The sequence below is a fragment of the Phymastichus coffea genome, unplaced genomic scaffold, assembly GCF_024137745.1.
Source record: "Phymastichus coffea isolate CEN01 unplaced genomic scaffold, Cenicafe_Pcof_1.1 PCOF00002, whole genome shotgun sequence".
NCBI classification, from domain to species: domain Eukaryota; kingdom Metazoa; phylum Arthropoda; class Insecta; order Hymenoptera; family Eulophidae; genus Phymastichus; species Phymastichus coffea.
In genome coordinates this window covers 9073483-9100694 of record NW_026706813.1, presented here as the reverse complement: position 1 = coordinate 9100694, position 27212 = coordinate 9073483, and the positions used below count along the sequence as shown (strand labels likewise).

Sequence of the window (27212 nt, the reverse complement as noted above, 5' to 3'; positions counted from 1 at the left end):
TCCATCGCTTCGACGTGCCGGGGCATGTCTTCCCATTGCGTTTCGGTCGTCCCCGCTCACGCTGGTGGGTATCCGTCATTCGAAAGGTTGTGTTCTAATTTTGCCCGAGTCTCTGATTTCGCTTTCCATGGAAGGCTTTTATGACTCGCTGATATTGATCTCTGCTCTTTCGATTAATTTTCTGACTTGGGTCAGGGGCGGGGTCTCGCCTAGCCGACAAGGCGACTCCCCAGGCAGTTTTCAATATTCGTGCCAGTCATGCCACTCATTCAAATCAATTTCCGAGATCCAGGCTAAAATCAGGTGTTTTAGCGTTCGAGATTAGCATTCAAATTGTGTTTTCTCACACAAAGGTGTCGGGCCTTACTCCCGGAGCTCGAGGCAAAGAACTTTGGGTGACTCTTTACCCACAATAGTGGCACCTACCGATTGCCAGTCGATAGGGAGTAATTTCTTATCTATCCGAATTAGATTCGGATTGCCGGGACCATTGATCCTCTGCAACTAGCTCCCGGAGCGGTCTCCCGTCCTCTAAGAGGGCGCGTGGTACCACAATCCTAAGAGATTTCCCCTCAAGTAATTCCCGGATTTTGGCTTTTCTGGGCTTGAGTTGAGCTCTTGGGGTGCGGTAGACTCCACGTTGAATGTTTGGGCGTTTACGGGCCGCTCCTCACCACGTTCTGTCATGGTCCGTGTTGTTTATTGTCGTTTAGCCTATTGGCCATTTGCCCTAGGGGCGAGCGTTGTGTGTTTTACCTACTGTTTCTTTATAGAAACAGCGTTTTCAGCCCCACCACGTGAAGGTACACACATCCACACATGTGATTGCAAGTCTTCGTTCAAATACACATTGCATTCACTTCGGGTCGACTAGCATTAGTTGCTTGTCAAGGGCAATCGGTGACGCATCTTGTATTTCAGCATTTGCATTTGCTCATGCCCGTACAGGTAAGAGAAGTTTACAACATCCTCTGCCAAAACAACAAAGTGTTTGAGAAGTCTCCACTCTCTGTTGAGGAAGACAACTACTGTCCGCCGCTTTGACAAAAGATTTTTGCACAAGGTGACCTGGCCAGCCGCGAGGCTGGCCATATGGTGCACTATTTGCATAATCCATGTTTTTGCTAAGCGGATTATAATCGAGCTTCCTGAGAGCGTCGTGATCGCAACCGCCGGAATAGAGATGCAACAAACCCACCGGGTGGCTCCTCCCGCGGCTTGCTGGTGGAGAGCCGGCGACGGCGGAATCTCAGTCCGGCTGGCAGCGGGGCTCGCTGGATCACCGGCGGCGGCTGGTTGGCAGCTGGAGGCCGGGATCGGCTCCTCAGGCGTCGGATGATGATCGCCGAGGAAGGCTGCTCGGAAGCAGCCGGAGACTCGCCACACAAAGACTTCTCTCGTCCTGGGGTTTCTCTCTCCCGGCGCGTCGTCTGACTTCTCTCGCGCCGTGACCTCATTAACGTATGGTCACTTTCCAACTGTCCTCAATCTCTCCCGCTCTCATAATTCTCGCGGCGCGAGCCGCGCTTTCCGCGTTCTCGCCCATTCTTCTTCCTCTCTCGCTCTCTCTCACGCTCTTCGCGCTCTCGCTCCTTCTCGCACCGTCTTCTCCGCCAGTCGCGCTCTCCCCTCTCCAGGCCCTGCAACGACACGAGTGCGTGAATGCTATGTCAACCATAGCCACGCTCGACCGCTACATCCGTGCGAGGAGAGTGCCGCACACAGGCTTAGCGAACATCGCTATCAGCCCTGTCACATTGTTATTACTATTGTTGTCGTTAATGCGTTGACGTGTTGGTGAGTTGGTGAGCCCCCTTGGATGTGACTGTGTACGTGTATGTGTGTACGTGTGTCCGTGTACGTATATCCGTGTGCGCCAGCGTTTCGCCTCACGCTGCAGACCGGCAACGGAACTCCCGCTCACCACTTCCAAGATGGCCACACGCGCGCACACTCCCGCGTCACCTCGCCGGTCGCCACGTGTACCGGTGCCGGTTCAGCTGCCTCCACAAGTTATCTTCGAAAATAAAATTTCCGCGCATCGGCCACATGTTTCCAAAAACCGCAAATCGTCGGCGAGGGCGCGAGAACTTACAAGTCACGAGCAAAACTCAGTAGAAAAACGTGTGCGCACGGTGGGCCGTGCGGCAGCTCAGCAGGTACTGCCCGTTCCTTCGTCAAGCCAGCGAGATGCGCGCGCAGGTCTGCCGACACTTCGCCGGCTTGCGCTTATCTTCTGTCTCTCTCTCTCTCTCTTTCGCTGTGCTCTCTACGTCGGCCCTCGCTCTCTCCAATTCGCTGCCGTCGCCGTCGCACCTCAAGAATAGAACAAGCAGAAAGAAACGGAGCGATTAGAGTGTGCTCAACTAGTGCACACTCCCAGCTCGTCAGAACGCACGGGGAAACAGTGAGAGCCCGACGGAGAGCAACGGTCGAGCCGTGATTCTCCGTCACAATCAACAATCAATAATTTAGCTAAATCATCTAGGTTACACAAGGTTTGTGCTTGCATTTTCATATTTGTATGCTAATTCAACTATTAAAAATATTTCATTTATATAAACGGTTTTGAAATATGGAGACTGTATATAGGAGATGTAGCAGCTAGTATAAGTTTTGTGTTTCTCGCGGCGGTTACTCGTAAACTCAAGTAACCGTTATTCAAGTTAATGTTTTCGAAAAATTCAATCCATGCGAGATAAAAGCCCGTGGCTACAAGAGAGGATAGAAAATATTAACTTGAATAACAGTAACTTGAGTAACAGTAACTTGAGTTTACGGGTAACCGCCGCGAGAGGCGCGGCAGATAGTAGTCTTCTTCGGAGATACACACGGAGGGGATAGGACGGTTCCGTCTCCTTGAGGCTCTCGCCACATATGCGCATACGCGTGAGTACAAACGCATACAAATAGCTAAAAATTTTGATACGGCCAACAACAGAAGGTTACTACTATTCTTCGCTTGTCCCAAACGAACACACTTACTCCCGGAATAAACGTATCATAACCTTCAATAATATAGCGTTATGATACGTTTGTTCCGGGAGTGTGTGTTCGTTTGGGGCATGCGAGAAATAGTAGTAACTTTCTGTTGTTGGCACTATCAAAATTTTTAGTTATTTGAACGCGTTTGTACGCCGTTATACGCACGCGTATGCGCATATGTGGCCAGAGCCTTATATAGTCTCTATGAATCGGAAAGAGTTCTTCGAGTCTACAAACTGAAGTCAGCTCCAAAAAGCCCTTTATTTGATATAAACGATCGATGCCGAACCCTGAGCATAGTAATCTCCATGTGCATATGTGGATAAATTTGGGTGATTAAGGGACCTAAAGAAAAAATGTTCTAAAAAATTATAAAAAATTTAAACATGATTAGCAAGAATAGCTAAAATAGTTATCAATTTTGCGTAATTAGATTTTTATTAAAGAAAAATTCATTAAATTTTAACTTATTTTCCAAATTGATCAAGTTTTAATTACATCGAGAAATCATAGCTTCATTTTATAAAATAGAGGATTAAATTAAAAAATGTACGTCCTTGGGCCTTCATTGATGAACAGGACGAAATAGACCACACATATGACGCCTAAATGAAAAATTGGGTAGAATTTCCAGCTCTTTCTAAATCCGGGATAAAAAATAGGGGTTCCCATTCAAAAAAATAAAGTTAACCTTCGAATAATCTTGAAAATGAAGTTCAAAATTAACACTGACATGATAAGTAGATGACCACCACTATCCTGAACAACTTTCATCTAGACAATTTTTTCATACGGTCTCAACTTTTTGAGATTTTCAGATTTATCATTTAAAATGGGACACCCTGTCTATGCACATATATGACCAGATCCTCAATGATAAACAGTATTTAATCAATAACAATATTGAAATCTTCTAAAATTACCGTACAGTGCTAAAAATTGAAATCATCCCAAATTGCCACCAACAAACATAAGTCACCATACGCTTATTAAGCCATAGTTGGCAAAGCCATCTACTTTGCACTAATATTGAAGTCGTCCGACACCTAACTATGTTATAGAAAGTTCTATCTATGAAAATGAATATCTTTCCAAACTGCCACTTTTACCTATATATATATATATGTATATATATATATTTTATAATTATAATTATACATTATAATTAGTATATTTATAAAATTCATTATAATATATATAACAGCATTATTATTATTTGTATGTATTAGCGCTTGGGCCCCCTATATCAATCGTATAGCCAATATATACACAATAGGAATCGTCCGTGGTACCAGTGGCAGTAGCTCCAGCGGTAGAGCATTCGCCTGCAGATCCAGAGAACGCGCGTTCGATCTCCCGATCCGTCCGTTTTTTTTTTCGATAAATTTAAAAATTTAACACACACACACACATACACACAATAAAAATCAAAACGCGTAACACAGAACGCGCGCGGGCATCGAGAGCACATTAGATCAGTGGGGTCGGAGGAAGTGCAGAGAACACACGGTCGTCAGAGCACATTAGCATAGTATAGAGGAGGGGGGAATGCGTAGAACGCACCGGTATAACTCAGTAGGGGGGAGGTGATTCGACCATGTACGGGCCGCTTAGTAGGGGGGGAAGGAGGTGAGATGAGTTGACAGTGCTGAGCTGAAGATGCACAGCATCAGCTTAGGCATCTCAACTCAGTGAGCTGATACCCCTCTGAGTTATGGCCTTTCTAGTTTACCTACTCGTGCCATAGACGATTATATCAGGCGCGAACAGGGGGAAACTCTAACATCGAAGAATTGTCGGACTCCTACAAGACGACACGTAAAAAACTGACTTAAGCTATCAAGGACAGCAAGAAACGATGTTGGAGAAGACTGTGTGAGGATGTGGACAGAGATTCCTAAAGACTAGGTGACAAGATAGTAGTCCAGAAACTTGGATGTCTTGACCTACCCGTGAGTCTGTTAAACACCGTGGGAAAACTATACGAAGCACTACTGAGATCACAACTAACGGTTGCAATCACAGAAACTGGAGGACTAACTCACAATCAACACGGCTTTCATAAAGGACACTTAACGATAGGCGCAATAAGGAAAGTTACCAAGACCTTCCAACGTGTAAACCAAATATGCTACGGAGCAAGATCACTGGTTTTGTTTGCGACATTAGATGTTAGAAATGCTTTCAACTCCACCTGATGGGAGGACATTCTGGCGAGCTTTTGATGTTCCCGCCTACCTCATGCGGGTAACAAGGAATTACCTACGAGAGAGATGGATCACGTACGAGACGACTGAAGAACAGGCTAGCAAAAGTTGGACAGGGGTCAATTCTGGGACCAAATTTCTAGAATGCGATTTACGACGGCTTGCTAAGGCTGGATATGCCGGAGAACGCCGCGCTGGTCGCTTACGCCGACGATGTAGTGGTGGTGATCGTTCAGCGAGATCTGAAATTGGCACAGCTGACGCTGAGCCGGGTTATATCACGGATAAACAGATGGATGACAGAACACGGGCTGTCACTGATTTTAGGGAAGACAAAATTAATCCTACTGACCGGAAGAGGATTTAAATCCTCATTCCAATGTCACTGGGGACGGAATGGATGAAGATCAAGGATAAAGTGAAATATTAAGGAATTACCCTCGGTACGAAACTGACTTTTTATACCTTTTTCGCCTTATATACAGGAAACGGCCGATAAGGCGGCATTGAAGGGCTCTTCGCTCTCCCATCTCATGGCAAACATGTACGAATCGAGACAAGGAAAGAGATGCCTACTAATATTGACGGCCCACTCGATCATGTACGGTGCGGAAATCTAAGCTCGACGTTAAGAAATACCGCAAACGACTAACAAACGTACAGAGACAGGAAGCGTTGCAGATAGTGTGCGCTTTCAAAACTACCTTGACCGAGGCAGTCCTGGTCGTGACGGAAGTTATTCCCGCAAACCTGCTCGCCAAGGAACGGAAACGGACGTACGAGATAACCGCTGGTGTAGGGAGAACCAACGCGGCAGTTGTGGAACACTAAACGACTGGAACGAACGATTGACAAGAAACGAGATGGCAACGTAGATAAGACTCTTGATAAGTGGCCTGAAACCGTGGACGCTACGAGAGTTAGGGAAGTTTGACTTTTACTTAATCCAATTCCTCACTAGACACGAATACTTCAGACACTACTTATTTAGATGCAAGGGAGTACAGACGCCGGACTATAAATATTGTGAACGTAACAAAAATGACGTAGAGCACACTTTATATGATTGCCCACGATGAATTATAGACAGATTGTAACTGGAAAGGAAAACTGGTACAATTACACCGGATAATACTGTGACATTACTATAATAATAATATTACACGACGAAGACAGCTGGGCAGCGATCGCTACCTTTGTCGAGACTGGACGTGAACGGATGCCTGAACTTTGGATGAATGTATGAAAAATACCGCTGGTGAATGATGTCTGAATAAATAAAATGGACGAAAAGACTTAACGAAACCAACGAAACGAACAGCTGTTTGGACAGAACTCGCAGCTGCGAAATAATATAAAAGTGGTCCCCTGCTGAGGGTTGGACAGAAGGTGGAATTTCCTATCCGGGGGACATACTTCTGAGTACCTTCAGGAGCATGCTCGACGGATGGTGGGTTAGACAGTCCACGTGGACCACCAGACTCCTGACACAGATGGCTGGAGCAATCCAGTTTATTCGCTGCAGAAATTAAAAAAATATATAATAATAAAAACAATAATAATAATAATGGTGGACCAGCCTCGAGTATGGTAACACTACTCCTGGAAGGAGTCAATTCCCACGTTCCACGCATTATTCATTAGAAATGTTTTTCATCGTATCAATGCTCCTCGCATAAGCGCTATAACGAAAATGGATAAAAAGAAGCTCTAACTCGTGAATGATGCAGAGATAGTGGTAATCTACTGACGTGAATACTCACTCATCAGTATTTAATCGAACTCGCACTGGCGACTGTTCCGGGAGGGAATTGAAGCAGAAATTAGTTTGAGCAACCCTACAAACAGGTTTCGTTCATGAATACTAGAGAGGGACCTATAAATGGGTAACTCCTTGGTGGAGTATGGGTGACTGAGGGCTTTATAAACTAGACACTCCCACGTGTGCATAGAATCGCTGAAATCCACTTTGGGAAAGGTCTACGGTACAGCAGTGACCCTTGACCGGCAACATACTATGACTTTCAAAAGGGTGCTGCCTTGAAAACCAGATATGCACTTCTGGGTCACTAAAAGTAAGAGAGCGAGAATTTAGCCTAGCAAGCATGAGAGATTGCCCTGCATATTGTACGTATAATCTTACCCTACCAAAATGCCTGAGACGATGTGGAACATACGATTTTCTTGTATAACCGCTGGACAGCTATGAAGTCGAAATGGTACTAAATTCGATGATCATGCCAGATAATACACGAAACTGATGATAACGAACCTTGAAGTTTGGACATAGCATACGTTGAAAGTATCTTGCGAGGTAAGAAAGAGGATGGTTGTCTATAAATGAATAATTGAAAGTAAGGAAGGAATATTCAAATGATGTGTTTACGACAGCTACCCAGTCCGAAGTAATGTGATTAACGGTACCGAGCTGGTGTCAGGCGTAAAAGGAGATATATGTTTAGTGGGTAAGGATAGCTGCCGATTTCAATAATCCATCAGTCAGTCTGTAAAAATGATTCACAATCTTCTACAAAAAAAGCTGTCAACTATGTGACAACTCTTTCTTCAGAAGAATTTCTAAATAAAAATAAAATTATTTTTGTTTTGGATAAAAAGAAACAGAACAGAAACAGAACAATATTTTGGACTTAAAATGTAAATTTTTTAATTGAAATTAGATATTACGTTCGGATACACGAATTCCTCTAGAATTCGAATTTGCGATAAATGACAAAGGTTAACATTCAAAATTTATGAATTGGACCTGATTTAGTCCTATTTTAGAAATCTCAAAAGAAACACTATAAAGATTTTGAATATTCGAAATTCCTTACGTACTAAACTAAGAATGCAAAAAACAAAATTTTTCACACACATTTTAAGTTTTCTCGAGTATAATTTCGTGTGACGATCTGCTGACGAAATCGTGGCCTACCTCAAGTACAAGAGTATTCTCCGAGCTCGACAAGCTAGAGATACAACATCGCGAAGATGGCGAAGTCTTCGACGAGAGGCACTCGTACCAGCCTGATCGTTAGCGGCTGCAGTAAGAGCGAGGTGATAAATCCTTATCGGCTGGCTGACGGTAAAGCTAAGATAACGGCTAATTTGTATTGTTTGCGAGTGAGAGCGTGATTTTATTTTATCAAAAGCCAGATTTTACTGAGCTTTGCATACAATCTCTCTCTCACGCGTAAGGCGGTTTATCAGCTGCATGCGTCCGGCCTGACTTTGTCACTGTTGTTATGACTTTTATAGCGGTCGTCCGTAAGGCGATCCAACTAGCTATCTTTTATCGGTCATTTTTCTAAAGTCTCTTACCGAACGAACCCACTAGCATCGAATGCACCGGCCGCGGTCGCGACAGTTTTCGCGATCCTTCTCCCTTCTAGTACTCTTCGATCACCCGCTCCTCGACTTCTCACGTCGAGAGAGTAATTAACGAGGTAGCAGCTACGTCGAACAGCTTCACCGAGGTGTAAAGCTGGCCCAACCATCGGGCGAAGATCCAGCGTCCTCTCTGCATGTGTGACCTTGTACGCAAATACGGCGCCTTTCTGGCGCGAGCGCACACTCGCGGTCACGTACGCTGCTATGTCCCTTCCCACGAATATACGTCCAGTTACAGTATAATAATTCATAATCCTGTTTTAACTCTGTAAATTACCGTACGGACCATTAATAAAAAACACGTGTCTAATATTTTTCTATACTCTACACGTATGCAAAGTTTAAAGAAAATCGGTGGCAGACACCGCCCTACCTCTCTGTTTTCCCTCGTAAGTCGAAAAATAATTCAATTGAGTATGAAAAGAATATCTAACTATGATAAAGGTAATAACAATCCATCAAATCAAAAAATTCAACGAGGCATATTTAGAAAGTAAATTAATAATGTTCTCTTGCTCTAATTTTCAGCTATCTGAGTCGTGCTAAATTCTGAACTATACTCATTTTCTTATTTCAAGTAAAGAATAAAATAGATATTTTCACTGTATACACTATGCTTAAGACCACTCTCTTCGTTACTCTAACATTCATTCCTACTATTTGTCAAACATTAATTACCCTTACTTTTTGTCAATGGTCATTCAAACTTAGGAACAATTATCTATATTTAATTATTAAAGAATCAGAAATAAAAATACCAAATATATCATATTAATTTGATTGAATCAGAAATCTCACCCAAAATAGTTCTCTATTAAACCCAGGTATTCTTGAATGCGTAGCACCAATTTGATGTAAAAATGTTAGAAATATATCCATATCATCAAGACATTGAATTCCTTCATCAAGCGCATTCATCACTTTTTGCGCATGGTCAGCTAGTTCAGTACTTGAGGATCGTTCCTCTTTCGTTCTTAAATGTTTCATTTTGTCGAAAAAGCTTATAACATCAGTATTCTCTTCAAATAACCTGCAATAACAAAATCAACACAATAACAAAATCTCGTTATGATTTAAATATAACATAAATTTAAGAAGATCTAAAATATCTCAATTATACTATCGATGCCTGCAGGAGACATAAGCTTGATTGTATGAATATGTAAAGATGTCATTTTAGTCTTCAATAATTCAAGGGAAACCAGTAATTCTTTTAATTTTGAATCTACTGTCGGCGTTACCTGTTTTTATATAAATCCAGGGATATGTAGGTATAAGATCATATACAGTTGATGCAGTCGACGCACAGTGTGAAAAAAAGATTTTTTTCTTTAAAAATATAATATATCAAGATGGAAAAGAGATACAAAATTAATTAAAAGGAATTTTGTAGATAAAATAATGTTAAATTTAGAAAAAATATCCTCGCCAGATTAAAAAATGATCTTGACTTCTATAATAACCTTCAAAAATTGAATTTTCAACAATTTTTTTTTCTTTCTTTTTAAACAAAAGAGATGTGTAGATGTATTCTCAAAGTTCTTGGTCCAAGGAACCCGAACTCTGAAGTTCATGAAAAAATCAAGCTCAAGTTGTTTGTTTTTTTGAGAATTAAATGACTGACTGACAACAAATGGTATCTTATTTTATCAGACTTCAAACATTATGAGTTTAATTTGGAACTCTCAAAGAGGAAGCGCAGATTCGACTTAAGAAAGAAAAAAATTATAAGCATTGAAAATTATAGGTCTTGAAATGTGACCTTGAAGTTTGAAATTGGAATTGATAATGAGTCTAGACCTTGATTTAGTAGCTATTCGTATAAACGTTATATTAAAAAATATTGTATAGTATGGAAGAATATTTTTGATGTGCTCGAAGAATTTCCATCTTATATCATGAAATAATACTGGACTAAAATATAATTTTTTCCGAGTCAGCTGTTCGGCAAAGAAGCGTAGACTCAGTTGGCGAGACCAATTACACTTGAGGGAAGTGCGGACGTGTCTTGGATGTGAGCGCGAGTTTTGGCGAGAAAGTCAAACAGGAAAAGTGTTTGAGGAGAGAAATAGAGGTGAAAAGAGCGTGGAGGTGGAGGAGGAGTGGAGAGGAGAGAGAGAGGCTAGGAGAGGAGCAGGAAAAAGCAGAGAGAAAGGAATAAAGAAAAAAATAAAAGTTGAGGTTAAGAAAGAAAATCAGAAAGCGGGAAAGACAGGCAGAGAGGAGGGGCGGTAAGAAGTAAAGGCAGAGACAGAAAAGGTAAGACAGGGAATAAAGGTGGGATCACGGGTAGTTATAGAGAATCGAATTAAGGCGTACGAGATAGGATGGAAAGATTTGTGACAACAGAAAAATTAAGAGATAAAGGTGGAAGGTTGGATAAGAAAGGCCCAGAGGAGGAAAAGAAGAAAAGAGTAAAGGTGGCGAGGGGGAGAGAGAGCGGGGAGGGGCTGAGGGAGAATATTAGAGGAGAAATGAGGGAGGCAAAGAGATGCAAGAGTGAGAGCGAGGGAAGCGAGATGGACGGGTAGGGGGGAGAAGGACTGGACAACAAGATAAGAGAAGGGGGAAAAAGTAGTGGTGCAGAAGAAATAATGGAAAAGATACGGACAGACATAAGGGAATTAAGAGAGGTATGGGAGGAGGAAAGGAAAGAATGGACAGAAATGTTTAAAGAAATAATGGGAAAAGTGGAAAGAATGGAGGCAGAGGGGAAAAGAAGAGAAGAAAGGTGGGAGAAGGAAATAGGAAAAGTTAGGAAAGAACAAGAGAGAGAGAGAGAGAGAGAGAAGAAAGAAAGAAAGAGATGAAAGAAGAAAGGGAAAAAGCAGAACGTAGAGAAAAGAAACTGCAGGAAAAATGGGGAGAGAAGATGGACCAGTTGGAAGAGGAATGCGTGAAACTAAAAGAAAGCATAGAAGGAGGAAACAAGAAGCAAAGAGGAACAGAAGTAGGCAATAAGGAAGAATTAGAGCATATGAGAGAAAAAATGGATAGAGAAAGTAGGATAAACAATATAATAGTGACAGACCTAGAGGGTGAGTTAAGATGGGAAAAGAAGGGGGAGGTAGTGGTCTGGTTAAGGGAGGTACTAGAAATGAAAGGAGAGATAGTGAATCTGAGAAGAATAGGAGGAACAACGGAGAGAGATGAGCGGAGAGAAAGAAGAAAAAACATGTGGCAAATTAGATGCGCGTCATGGGAACAAAAAGAAGGAATTATGAAGAAAAAAAATAATTTGGCACAGAAAAAGATATACATAGATCAGGACTGGACGTGGAAGCAGAGAAGAATAAGAGAGGAAGTAAGAAGGAAAGCGAAAGAAATAAGAAGTAAAGGTAAAGAGGTAAAGATGTGGCATAACGGGGTGAAATAAGAGGAAGAAGAATGGTGGTGGAGCGAGAGAGAGGGAAAAATGGTAGGAAAAGGGGTGGAAGGGTTTCCAAAGCAATAGGGATAAAGGAGAGAGAGAGAAGAGAAGGGAGAGAGGGGGGCGGAAGGCAGTAAAAATACTATTCTGGAACGTGGCGGGGGTGAGGAGCATGAAGGAAGACGACTGGGAATATGTTAGGGAATTCGACATAATAGGGCTAACGGAAACCTGGGTGAAGAGGCAAGGGGCAAGAACTGGTGTAGAGAAACAACTGAAAGGGATAGAGAACAGCTGAAGGGAACAACTGAAAGGGTATAGAGTGGAGGGATTCAAGAAGAGAAGGAAGAAGGGGGAGAGAAATAGGGGGAGTAATAATGACGGTAAGAGAGAGGAAAGGGATGAATAAGGTTGAATGGAAGAAAGAAAGGAAAAGTGAGGTAATAGTAGGAGAAATAAAGATCGGAGGGAAGGAATACATGATAGCATCGGTGTATATGCAACATGAGAAGAAGGAAAACTATGAGTACCTAAGTGAAGAGATAGAAGAGAACAGAGGAAAAACAATAATTATAGGAGGAGACTTCAACGCAAGAACAGGAACCGAAGGAAGGGAATGGGAGTCAGAAGAAAAACTAGAAGAAATTAAGGCCAAGGATAAAGTGTTAAACGCAGAGGGAGAAGAAATGATAAAATGAATAGGAGAAATGGGCTTAGTGATAACGAATGGGAGAAAAGAAGGAGATGAAGAGGGAGAAATAACATATATAGGAGCGAGAGGAATGTCAACGATAGACTATGTAGTAGGTAACGAGGAAGGTGATGAGGCGATAAAAATGGTTCAAATAAAGGAGAGGGTAAAGTCGGACCAGTTACCAATAGAGGTGGAATTGGGAGACAAAATAGCGGAAGAAAGAAAAGAAGAGGAAGAAAGAATGATAGACGACTGGAGTGAAGAAGGTATAAGGGAGTATCAGAGATGGATAGATGCAATAGAGGGAACAGATAAATGAAAAGATATAAAAAATAGAGTGAAGAACGCAGTTGTAAAAAAGAAGATAAGGAAAAAAAAGGATCAAAAAAAGCTGGTGGAGAAAAGAATGTAAGGGAAAAACGGATAGGGTGATTGCAGAGTTAAATAAGGTAAGAAAGGGGGAAGGAGACAGAACCAAATATTTAGAAGCAAAGAGAGAATACAGAGAGGAAATAAGTAAAGCAAAATAAGAGGAAGGGAAAAGATTGGCAGAAGAAATAAGAACAGATAAGACGAGAAGAAAATTCTGGGATAAAGTGAATAGCAATAGGAAGAAAAGAATTGGATTAGATGAAAATATAGGAAAAGAATTATGGATAAAGCACTTCAAGGAACAACTGGGAGAGAAAGAACAGGCAGAAAGTAAAGGGGAAGAAACCGAAGACAGCGAAGGAGAGGAAGGTGAAGAAATCAAAGAAAGAGAAGTAAAAGAGGTAATAAGAAAAATGAAAAAGAAAAAGGCGACAGGAGAAGATAGTATAGCAAATGAAGCTTGGGTGGAAGGCACGGAAGGCTTGATAAAAGATATGACAAAATGCTTAAATGGAATATGGAACGGAGAAGGATATCCGGAAGAATGGAGAAAGGGAATAATAGTACCAATATATAAGAAAGGGAGGAAAGAAGAAGTAGGAAACTATAGAGGAATAACGCTGATGGACACGGGATATAAAATATATGCGGAAATACTGAGAAAAAAGCTGGAAAGAGAACTAGAAGCTAAAGAAACGCTAAGTGATACGCAGATGGGATTTAGGAAGAAAAGAGGAACAATGGTCGCGATATTTATATTAAAAACAATAATAGGGAAGGAAATGAGGGAAAAAGGAGGAAAACTGTTCGTATTCTTTGCAGACATGAAGGCCGCTTTTGATAAAATAAAGAGGAAGAAAATATGGGAAACAATGAAAGAGAAAGGGATAAATAGAAAAATTAGGAAAAGAATAGAAGAAATATACAAGAAAACAGGGAGTAAGGTAAAAGTTGAAGGAGAAATAATTGGGGAGTTTGAGACTTACAAAGGCGTAAGGTAAGGGTGCCCTTTGACCACCACGCTATTTAATCCTACCTTCGCCGACCTGGAAGTGAAGATCAAGCAGGTGCAGGAAGGAGGGGTAGTGATAGGAAGGAAGAAAATATGGACATTAGGATACGCAGATGATATAGTGATGATGGCAAAGAGTGAAAGTGGAATGAAAATAATGCTGAAAAAATTAAAAAGATACCTGGAAGAAAGGGGATTAGAGTTAAATGTAGGAAAATCAAAGATGATGAAATGCAGGAGAGGAGGAGGAAGGGGGAAGGAAGAAGAATTCGAATGGGAAGATGAGAAGATAGAGATGGTGAAAGAGTACAACTACTTAGGATATGTGATAAGCAGAAATAACGGAAACAAAAAGAAGATAAGGAAGATAGAAGGGAAAATAAATATGGGACTCGGAAAGTTATGGGGGCTAGGAGAAAAGCTATTTAGAGAAAACTGGGAGCTAAGGATGAACCTGTTCCATGCTCTGGTGAAAAGCGTGATTATGTATGGAGCAGAAATCTGGGGATGGAAGAGATATGAAGAAATAGAAAGACCACAACTAAAATATATAAAGTGGGTTTTAGGATTAGATAGAAACACGCCAAGTTACCTAATACGACGGGAAACAGGAAGACAACAAATGAAAGAAACAGCATTAGAAAGAGCAATGAAGTATGAAAACAAAATAAGAGAAGAAATAGATGGCTCTATAAGAAAAGAAGCATGGAGAGAATTAAAGAAAAGGGAAAGAAATGAAAAAGATAAAAAGGGTAAGAAGGAGGAGAGAGAGGAAAGGCTGGAAAAAAGTAAAATTTACAGAGAGAGAGAAGAGGGAGATGAAATGAGGGAAGAGTTTTGGGAAGAAATAAGAGATGAGCTGAAGAAAAAAGATGAAAAAGAACTAGAAGAAAAGCTAGAAAAATCAAGATACATAAACGAGTGGAAAGAGCTGAAAGAAGAAATGAAAAGGTATAGGTTAAAGGAAATTCAAGGAGAGGGAAGAATAAAAGGCCTGCAAATAAGGGAAAGGTTTAGGCTAGGTAATGAAACGAGAGGAAGCAAGTATTGGGAAAAAGAAGAAAATAAGAGATGCAGAATATGTATGAAAGAGGAAGAAAATTGGAAGCACATGGTAGAAAAATGTGAAAAAAGCAGAATGAAAGGGGAAGAATGGGAAAAAATAATAATAGGAAGCAAAGAAAAGATAGCGTGGATGATGGAGTTGAAATGGAAAAGAAGAAGAAATGAAGAGAAGAAAGAAAAAGAAAAGCAAGAAGACGAAGCTACAAGACCCTAAGGAGAGACGGAAACAGAAGACAGAGAAGCAAGACTCGCAGACACATCTACACACACACACACATACACACACACACACAAAACACAAACATACGCGCAATCATAAACATACTCATGCACACACACACACAAGACACAAGTAACAGCAACTACATAAGCGAGAGAAAGCAGTCCTCCAATAGCTCCGTCCTATTGGAGGACGGAGCAAAATGGAAAAGAAGAAGATTCGAAGAAGAGAAAGAAAAAGGCAAATTATAAGATACTAAGGAAAAATAAGTGAGGTTGAGGAAAGGAAAGACAGAGGGAGCAATAGGAAACAAGAAAAAGGTGACAATGCCTTAATAAGGAGAAAGATAGAGGAAATGATTACCAAGAATGAGAGTAAAAGCAAAGGAAAGGCAAAGGTGAAAAGGCAAAAGAAAATATGCAAGAAAGAGAAAAACAGAAGAGAGGAAAAGGCAGATCTTGGAGAGAGAAAGAGGAAGAGAAGAGTAATCAGAAGAAAAATGAGAAGAAAAGAGGAACAGGCAGGCGTAGAAGACGGGGCCACAAGAGTTGCAGACACACCTACAAAGGCACATATTTACACAACATATACACACACACACGCACGCGCGCACACACACACACACACACATACATAATCAACTACACAAACTGGATACGAGACACAAATAGTAATATAAGAGATGTAAAGTAATGTAACATATAAGTTGTAAATAAATAAACTAAACTAAACTAACTAATATAATTTTTTCCAAACCCATGGAATATTCCTTTCTGTAAATTTTTGGTTTTTGGATTACTATAGAAAATGTTTTAACAATTTTGATAACAAACTAGCAATATGTCATCATACAAAATATTCTAACTTTTTATTGTACATTTTTTCCAAATATGTTTAATAAATCTTTGTTAGTTTATAAAGTTGACATGAAATAATAAACATACATGATTCATTTCGTTACAATATAATATTATTTAACATTGCTTCAAAAGTAATTCATCAAATTGAAACGCAAAAGAATTTTTTTTTTAAATATTGAATGAAAAACAGTGTATTTTATTCCTCTTCATTTTTTGCCTATTTTAGTTAAATTACTCAAGAAAAGAAATTGAAAAGTTTCTGAATTTCTGCATATAACTTATAAGATGGATCAAAGCGAAAAATCAAAAAAGCAAAAAAGTCATGATAGTCTTAAAAAAATTCCTCGCCTTCGCTCTGTGCTGAATGTAAAAGAGTAGCAAATGAAGATGCTTCTGGAAGTACAAAATATATAAAAGCACATAAGTAATAAATCATGCTGATTGTAATAAGGATGTCCAGAAACTTGCAAATAGTGTATTAAATCGAACAAATCATGATTCAGACTCAACAGTTAATGAAAGTTTCCAAATGATACAACTGAGACTATAAAACATTTCCATGAATCTACTCTTGCCTTTTTTTTGGATAATATGTAAGTTGTATACATTATAAGCATACATTGTAAGTATATGTATTATACATTTTAAGTATATGAGTATGAGATTATATAATAATATAACAGAAGATACAACGAACTAAAATTTTTCAATATATCCTTCTTCCAAAGTACTCCACATTAGTATGGTTGATTGTCAAATAACACTATTAAAAGGTAAAAAACTGAAGTACGCGTAGAATTATAAAAACTACTTAACAAAACGATAGAAAGATTAGGGATGTCTCAAGTGAATGGAGTAATATATATTTATTTATTCAATCTTGAAATACTTGTCACTATAGAATTTTATAGTTTTACACTCATAACAATTCCTATCAGAAATTACATTTATCATGCAAATTACTCTACAAAAAATGGAAAATATTAAGCACAGTTAAATTTAAGTTTGTGATCAAAAACTTATGTAAGATTTCATTTAATAGTTACACAAGCCGACAAGGAAAAAAACCCAGAAACCAGACAGTACGTTCCCAAAGGTTTTTGGTGCGCTGAAACCGAATCTGACCTCAGAATTGCTCCATCACCCTAGGTTTTCGAGAAATTCTAACCTAAAAGTTCAAAAAACACGATTTTTCACTATATTTCGCGTAGTATTACGTCGTAAGCCAATTTTATTTTAAAAAACGAGTAATGCTATCTCAAAGTACTACTCTTACCCTTCAAAACCCTTCTTTCAGATTTAAAAAATCTTTTTTTTCCATCGAAATATCGTATATTGAATTTGAGTGATTTAGCGATTTCGTTACAGCACAAAATAGTGGCGAATTTCCGAATAAGGAGTTATAGTGTAATTATATGTTTTTTGGGTCACTGAATCCAAATTTAACGTCAGAATGACTCTATAATCCTACTTCCCTTAACCCTAGAGCCCTTTAACCTGCTGCGGTATAACCCCCGACCCTCACACCCCAATTTCCTTAACCCTCGAGCCCTTTAATCTGCTGCGGTATAACCCCCGACCCTCACACCCCAATTTCCTCAACCCTCGAGCCCTATTACCGCGACGCTATAACCCCCAACCCTCATACCGAAATTCGCTACGCAGAATACCTCAAGTCTCCAAATTATATTCAACCCCCGAGCCCTGCAAGTCTGCAACCTCAGACTCCTTTGCCAGAATTTCCTCAATCAGCACTTCAAGCTGCTATCGTATAACCGTATGTCTCTACATTTCAATCCCTTCAATATCCAAGCCTTGTATTCTACGCCGCTTTCAATTACGCGTTTTAAATCTCATTTATTCAGTTTGTGAGTGTTGCATCTGAATATCTGCAACCCTACAGTTTTTCACTTCTTTTTTTTATGAAAACGCTGTCGTTTATCTTGAAATAAACGTTTAAGAGATTTGCGTCTTTGTTGATCTGTCAATGTATCGTGTCGGTGTAGAGCCCAGCAATAGTCAGCCATCATGCTCTCATTCCATCTACCTTGATAATTTTCCTCTTTGTTTCTGAAATCTTGATGAAATCTTTCACCCATTTCTTCACTGAACGCCCCAACATTGTCCGGAAAGTATTTCAAATGTGAAAACAAAAAGTGTATTTTCAGGCTCATCAAACACCCTAATTTTTTAAAATTTTGTAGCATTGTCGACACAATAGTTTTGTATTTAGGGTCCCGGTGGTTTCCGAGAAAATTCTCGGTGACACTTTTGAAAGTTATCCGAGCATTTCTCTCATTAGTCGTCATTGTCAAGAGGAATTCATCATCTTTCATAAGTGCTCGAATGTCTGGCCCTACAAATATGCCTTCCTTAATTTTCGCTTCAGACAATTTAGGAAATTTGCCCTGAAGATACTTGTAACATTCGCCTTCCTTATCTAGTGTCTTAACGAATTGCTTCATCAAGCCCAGTTTTATATGGAGTGGAGGTAACAAGATATGTTTAGTATCAACAAGGTTCTCATGGACGTCATTGTGTGATCCAACAACCATTCCGATTCTTTTCGTCCATTCTTTCCGAACCCAATGTTCTTCTCGTGCACGACTGTCCCAGAGACACAAAAAACAGGGGTGCTTCGTATTTCCAGATTGCAAGCCAACTAATATATTGATCATCTTGAAATCACCACAAACGAGCCATTTGTGTTCATTGTAATTGATTTTCTCAAGAAGGAATCGAAAGTTATCGTGAGATTCTTTCATCACAGTGGTATGAGCAATGGGAATAGCTGCATACTCATTTCCATTGTGCAGAAATACTGCCTTGAGACTTTGTACAGATGCAACCATGAAGAGTCGCCAGTTCTCTCGATTATAACCTCCTTGCACTCCATATAAACTGATGAGATGCTTTATATCGTTGTAGTAAACAAGGTTATCCACGCAAGTAAAATATGGCCGAAATTTAATATCTCTCTTCCTGTAAATAGAAACTTTTGTCTCAGGTAATAAAAGATTTCTTTCTTTTAGTCTTGAAGCTAAGAGTTATGAAGAATCTTTCGGAAGATTCAAATCACGGATCAGATCATCCAAAGAATTTTGGTCGAAAAGTTTGGGCTTTTCTGAGTCAGAAAAATCTTCTTCATCACTACTGCTGCTTTTGTCTGTTACTGGAACTTCTATTGGTTGAAGTTTTTTTGGCTCAGAATCAAAATTTTTTTTTCTTTCTATTTTTCCATACTTAGCTGCTGTTACACTAGAAACGTTCGGATAAAGGAGAGAAGCTTTGTTATTATGATTAAAACCTAAAGTATCACATTTACAAAAGTAACAGTCATCATGGTGATTTTTAGGTTCACGCCATATTGTTGGTTGGAGAACAACTTCGGTTTTAGTTTTATTCCAGTTTTTCAAACTTCGGCGACAGTCTTCACAAATATATTTAGGAACCCATGGTTTGTCTAAATTCTTCATAGGTGTCTCGTAACATTCTTCAAACTGATCTTTAATGATATCAGTGATTGATCGACGAAGTCGAGCTACCTCAAATTTACCGCAGATATTACAAAAGGAATCGATTTCTTCCTTTGCATGGAATTCTACATGCCGACATCTTCAATAACTTATAAGTTAATTGGAAATCACGAGTAATATTATAAACTTATTCTAATAACGAAATGGGTAAATATAATTAAATTTCTAGAAGACAAAGTAATAATAAAGATCAGTAAAAGTACTGCACGCAGTTTAGATGAGAAATAATAGAAAGTATTTAATTCTAGTGACTTCTCCGTTAGCCTGCCGCTCAAACACGATCTCTAACACGGATGAAGAGTAGAACACAAAAACTTGAAGTTTTCGAGCAGTGTTAAAACACGAATAATATTATAAACTTATTCTAATACCGGAATGGGGTAATGATAAAATTTCTGAAAAATGAAGTTATAATAAAAACAATGAAAGTACTGCATGCAGTGTTGTACGAGAAATAATACCAAAAATTCAATTCCAGTGACTTATCCGTTAGCCTGCCACTCAAACACGATCCCTAACACGGATGAAGAACGTGTAAAAAAACTCGATCCTTTGTTACCAATTCTTTGCGGGGTAAGTGAGGCACTTTCGCTCAAGGCAATTGAGGGAGAAGAACGAGGAGAGGCTGATATATGAATTATAGAAAGATAGAAGTTAAATCTCACTTACAACCTATTATTATTAATCATTATTCAAACTAAACATACGCGCGCATAACATAGTCTAATTACTAACTAACCAACTACACAATAGAATAATAAACTACTCATAGTATTCACAAATGAATATTTCGCATCTCGTCTTAATCTCCAATCGCGCACTTAACCTATTACAAACTTACTTAAATTACGCGAACCTATACGGGATGAACTGCCCGGCACGTGGGCGCCTGGACAATTCGCCGGTCACAACTTACGTTACTACAAATTAAGCTTAAGCGCGGACCTTTAGATAGCCGGCACGTGGATGCCTGGCTATCCTATTCAACGCGCACCGGCCGTCGCATCACCAGAGAGAGAGTGTAGAGAGAAAGAAGAAAAGAAGGCTTGACCTTTGTTCACCGCTCCTCCGTGGATCCCGGGCGATGTGCTGCCGCAGGAAGCACCGGTCGTCGTCGCTGGTCAGATCGTTGCTAGCTACTGGCTGCTATCGCCGACCAGGTATCCACAGGCGACGTTGACTCTCCTTGCAGGGGTGGGCTGGCTGCGGTCGCAGACAAAGCTGTTGCCGGTAGAGTTGACCTTCCTTCCGGCTATCACAAACTGCACTCTCTAGCAGGACTACTGCACTGTAGTAAGACTGGGTTTCGACTCTCTCACTCTAGTAGGACTAGGCTTCGACTCCCTCACTCTAGCAGGACTAGGCTTCGACTCTCTCACGCACTCATTCTTGCGCTCGTCTTGCAGCCGCTCAGCGGCGCTCGCTCCTCTCCCTACCTTGACCTATTAGTTAGGCGGCACGCGAAGCGCCGCTTATCGGTCACGCGTTGCGCGCCTGCCAATCCCTGCATGGGCCTAATACTCTCTCTCTCTCTCTCTTTCTCACTCTCTCTCTGCGCACCTCAACTTTTTCTTGCGCTCAACTGCGCTGGCTTGTCCTTGGCGCTGAAACAAAAAGACCAAGTGTTAGGCACATACTTTAATGCGCCTAAAGTTGGCCAACACGCCTTGCTGAGTGGAGGAGGGAGAACGCGGACGAGAGACCGGCACACGGTCTGCTCTCGTCACAAACGAAGCACAAAAATTTGTAGTTTTTGAGCAATGTCATACACGGTTATCCTCAAGTAAGGAAATGTAGGCCCTAAGTGAATCCGATATCTGCTAATGTAGATACTTTCTTCATCATTAGTAGACCAGAAAAATGTAAGATTAAAAATCCTAGCTGATCGATTTCGCAAGTTATAGACACTTGTATGTAAACGTAAATTGTACTTGTATACGTAAGTTGGATATGAATTTTCCTATCACAAACACCAATTCTTCTACCTTCTTTTACCGCAGAAATGACGTCTATTGTTGTTCCATTGACCCAGCGGTATTCCCCGTCCACCAAACCCGAATTTCTTTAACCCTCGATAGGGCCGGGAGTTATAGCTTCGCAGGTTAAAGGCTCGAGGGTTAAGGAAATTGGGGTGTGAGGGTCGGAGATTATACCGCAGCAGGTTAAAGGGCTTGAGAGTTAAGGACTTTGGAGTATGTCGGTCAGGGGTTACTGCGTCGCAGGTTATGGGGCTCTAGGGTTAAGGGAATTGAGATTATAGAGTCATTCTGACGTTAAATTTGGATTCAGTGACCCAAAAAACATATAATTACACTATAACTCTTTGTTCGGAAATTCGCAACTATTTCGTGCTGTAACGAAATCGCTAAATCACTCAAATTCAATCTACGATATCTCGATGGAAAAATAAGATTTTTTAAATCTGAAAAAGGGTTTTGAAGGGTAAGAGTAGTACTTTGAGATAGCATTACTCGTTTTTTAAAATAAAATTGGCTTACGACGTAATACTACGCGAAATATAGTGAAAAATCGTGTTTTTTGAACTTTTAGGTTAGGATTTCTCGAAAACCCAGGGTGATGGAGCAATTCTGAGGTCAGATTCGGTTTCAGCGCACCAAAAATGTTTAGGAACGTACTGTCTGGTTTCTGGGTTTTTCCATTTTTGAAATTTTGTCGGCCTGTGTTATTGAAATATATATTACCAGTGAAACTTTTCTTATCCACAGGGTTGAAGACTTTTAATCGTATAAAGCATTCTCGGACATTATTTCAATGCACATAAGAATATAGAATAAAAAACAACGGTCTCTTTTCTGTTAATCTTTACTTTCAGAAGATATAACAATTAGATAACAGAATAATCCAGATCAATTATACAAGAATTTTGAAGTAAGGGTTGATAAAGTCTTATAAGATAATTGTTCCACAAATACTGGTAACGTAGCTATAATGTGTTTTATAGATCTTGAAAAACTTGCTCGGAGTTTAGAGTTGAACGATAAACTTGTTAATAATACAGTAACTGTCATGATTTTTCTTTAAAATAAAGCAACATTGGACTTACAACTTTTGAAAGATTCCTGTGCGCAAACTTACTATTTATGCTACGAATGATATCAATGGGTTCGATTGAATCTCACATTACAGAAACTTTTGGCTCACGGCTGTAACATAAGTTAATAATTTTGTATGACACAAACCTATTATGTGAAAGAGTGCTCAAAATCTTGGTATAAACACTATAGGAGGAATCTGGATTCTCATGCTTGACAAATAGTTGAAAAAATCGTATGAAAAATGTATTTAATCGCGCTTTGGATCACACAGATCTCAAAATTACTTTAATAAATATCGATAGGGTATTGAAAAAATAAGACACATTTCTTCTGACTAAAGATATAGGACTCTATGGAGAGAGGGTATGTGTACATTTTATGAATGCAATTGTATGAACATAACTTAAAATGTGTCATAATTTTTTATTCATAATCGACTGAATTTCTCATATTTAATTTTACAGTGAGGATTTTAAAACAAGTGACAACCAATTTGAAGATCTTAAAAACTTGCATATGGAAGATTCTGAAAAGTGGAAACAGTAGTTGGTCTTAATTTTCGTAGTTTACCAAACTACGCGCTGACAGATATCACCTTTTTCGAATAAATAGGCTAATTTATTCAGTCATTAAAACAAATGCTTTCAATTTCGATTATATCGAGTTTTTCCTAACTTTTGCTGTTTTTCGCTACAATCATTGTGAGTATTCACATTTTTTAAAAACGTTCTAGGCTAAAAGCACTAATAGTCAGCCACCGTACAGTAATTATTTCCTTTTAATTTATTTAATTAGATTTTTTGTAATTTGAGAAAAATTATTCATTCGATACTAATCCATAGAAACCAACCTATGTGACCCATTAAAACTTGTTTTGTGGCATAAGAACATCAAATATATTTATTCGACAATAGTATAATAAGGTCCGACTATTAGTATATTAAAAATTTTGTTACGATCAGTTACAGAATCTTTGTTATTTAAGTTTAAGAAAATTTGATAAATTAATACACATTTTAATCTGAATGTAAATATTAAAAATACTAGAGGTTTGAAGCGCGCTACGCGCGCGGTACTCTGAAGTTTTTATGTTCAATAATAATGATGAAAGATAGAATGAATTGATACTATGGATAATAAAAGTAATTATATATATAATAACATTAATATAAATTTCTGTATTATACTAAACTTTATCGTTAGTTAATAAAAATAAAAATAATGAGCATATATTAATTGTATCGTTAAAAAGTTTTGTTAATCGTCATGGAATAGTTCTTTGTAAACGTAATTTTTTATTCGTTGTGTATGTATTTGTATTCCAAGATATATTTTAATATAGTCCCATGACCGAACCCTAGACAACGCAGCATATAACTGCCCGTGACTAAAAACATCTCTACGTAGATCAACCACAATATTGTCAAATGTTTGTCCTGTTGATTGTCATGGCAAATGCTAATTTAATTGGGAATTGTTTCCTTTTGAATGAAAAAGGGTAATTGTTTTCACAATATAAGGTGATACGATTAAAAAAAATGATATTATTAGATTTATCACCCATTAAAATTTTGCATTTCAATAAATGATTAGATAAATCTAATATTTGTAATCGCGTACCATTACATAAACCTTCATTGATACTTATATTTCTTATCAACATTAGAATACAATTTTTTTTTTAATTCAATTTATATAGTGGTAAAAAGGGTGGATTTAAAAAGTTTAAATACTCAGGCATTATAATATCATCTAAATCGCCATTATTATTTTGGACTATAGTATCAACTGCAGTATATAAACGTTCACTCGTTTTATCTAATAAATTGGTAGTTTGTATATTAATATCATCTACGTCAATATTTCTAGCAGACAAGATTGCACATTTATTAATTTTATTAAATTTTTTTTCACGGATGAGTTTACCAAAAATATTTTCAATAATACTCGTTGAAGCTGGAAGTAAACAATGCACATAGTATCAACAGGTAGATTCCATCATCAATTTTATAATTTTATATTATAAATTTTAATTGATTCATCATTTTCTGGGATCCTAGAAACAAGTAAGCTTCTATAACTGGATGACAAGCACCCACATTATATATTAGTTTTTAAAGAATGATTAAAAAATCCTGAAGATTCAGAAGGAAGCTTCGGGAGATTCAGAATTATCTTCACCAAATGCTCCTTAAAATTTATCGTACTTAACGCATTCAGAAGTTCCTTTAGACGTAACTCTCGAGTAAACGGATTATCAGGCCACTAGGAATGAATGGAAATTATCCCATGTCCCTGTGATTCGTAACGTTGCAACTAGTATGTATTCTAAAGTAAAATGCTATGGAAGGTTGAGTATCATCAACGCTGAATGCCTGTTAAAATATCTTGTACTCAAACTATTCTGACTTTCGGTTAGAGAAAAATTTTAGTTACCCTCGTCCGACCAGATTATCAAGCCAATATTAATGAATGAAAATTATTTCATGTCCCTGTGATCCGTAATGTAGCACCAGTATATATTCTAAAATCAAAAACTATGGAATGTTCAGTATCGTCGACACTTAATTCGTGTTAAAATATCTCCTACTCAAACTATTCTGACTATCGGATAGAGGTAACTCTCGACCGGCCGAACTATCAAGCCACTTTTCATGAATGGAAATTATTTCATGTCCCTATCGTTCGTACCGTTGCGCCTCTATATCTTGCAAACTCAGATACTTCGGAAGATTCACAATCATCTTCACTGAATGCTTCTTAAAATTTATCGTACTTAACCCTTACTGACGTTTCGTTAGCCGTAACTCTCGACCGACCGGATTATCAGGCCACTAGTAATGAATGGAAATTATTTCATGTCCTTGCGATTCGTAACCTTACATCAGTATGTATTCTAATTCAATTGCTATGGAAGGTTCTGGATCATCGTGGTTGAATGCATGTTAAAATATCTCGTACTAAAACTATTCTGTACCACATCATCACAAGAAAAAAAGGGCTAGCTTATCAAGATTAGGAAAATTTAAATTACTTATGATTAGTATAAATGGTGAGATTTAAAAATTTAGTGATATTTTTAATGAGGATATGTATGAAGATCTCATCATAGCAGTGAAGAGTATGGGTAAGCCAGACCTAAATACTAATTATTTACAAGCACCAGCAACTGCCAGCATTATGTATCATTTAAATAAAAGTGTTGCTGAAGTTTACGACGTCAAATTGGGTTCCAAAAATCAGATAGAAAGTCCCTAATTTTTTAAAAGCTTTGGGGAAACAGCGGCATGCGAGCATAGGAAACACAATTGCGGATTCGCAGCCTGAATATTCAAGAAACAAATCGATTCCAGATGTAGAAGATACAAGCAAGCTACGTAGTTATTGGGAAAAAAAATGTCTGACAGTTATTTTCAGCTAATATTAAAATATAATGATGAATATTATGAAAACTTTAGAGATGCTACTTCATCCTATTTACATATAACAAATTGCCGACGTGCAGGTGAATTCGAAAGATTGAAGATTTAAGAATTTGACAAAAAAGTATTAACAACTGATCAATATCGAGTAGAAGTACGAGGCAAGAGAACGAAATCGATTCCTATTGTGTTCAAAATATGAGTATGCATTTATTTAACCCTATTAATTGAAAACAGATAGAATGCTAAACTTTTTCGTGACAATCCTTTTATATTCTCCAGAATTCATGATGTATATAAGCAGTTTTCACTGATTAATCAGCATGTACAATGATGACAAAGTTTTCAAACTTACTCGTATGTGGCGCTAAAAATCCAGAGACCTTGAAAGGTACGAATTTTAGAAAACAAGCGGCTACGTAGGATCTGAAAAGAGGTTTGATCAATCAAGGTGTAGAGCAGCTTGCTGGTTATATGGGTTACACATTAGGAATTCACCATCAAAATTACAGACAATCCGTAATTGAACGAGATATCAATGTCTCTGATCTTGTAACACAAATTCAAACATCTAAAAAGGCATCAGTTTCTAATAACGTTCGTAAGAAGAATAACACTGAAACAATGATATTCACAGATGATCAAAATAACGAGAACAATACCCTTAATTTGGCAAATAATGATAATCTTGAATTAGGGAAATCAATATTCAATAAATTTATGTTTTAATAAAATACATTCCATTTAATCAATTATATAAATATCACAATAATCTAAATAATTTTTACAGCATACGAATTTGATGCAAATTTAAATAAAAACTAAAGCAGAATCCATTGGTAAGTATCTTTTTTATTTCTATAAAATTTTCAATCAATAATGAAATAAATAATATGTTAATTTTTAATATTAAGGTACTACCCACAGAGCATGAATTAATTCACTGAATTAATTCTTGAATTAACGCAAAGAATTAATATAAAAATAATTTTCTAAGAAAAGAAAATTATTTCTTAATTAATA

General features: G+C 38.4%; 1 protein-coding gene across 1 annotated transcript in view; it reads right to left on the bottom strand.

Moving 5' to 3' along the window:
* LOC131663209 (neuroglobin-like) overlaps positions 1-27212 on the bottom strand; it is a 506796-nt gene that overhangs the window by 103099 nt on the left and 376485 nt on the right. Inside the window, exon 3 of the mRNA XM_058933441.1 lies at positions 9381-9612. Within this exon, the coding sequence (XP_058789424.1) occupies positions 9381-9612 (232 nt within the window). The remainder of the gene's footprint in view (positions 1-9380; positions 9613-27212) is intronic.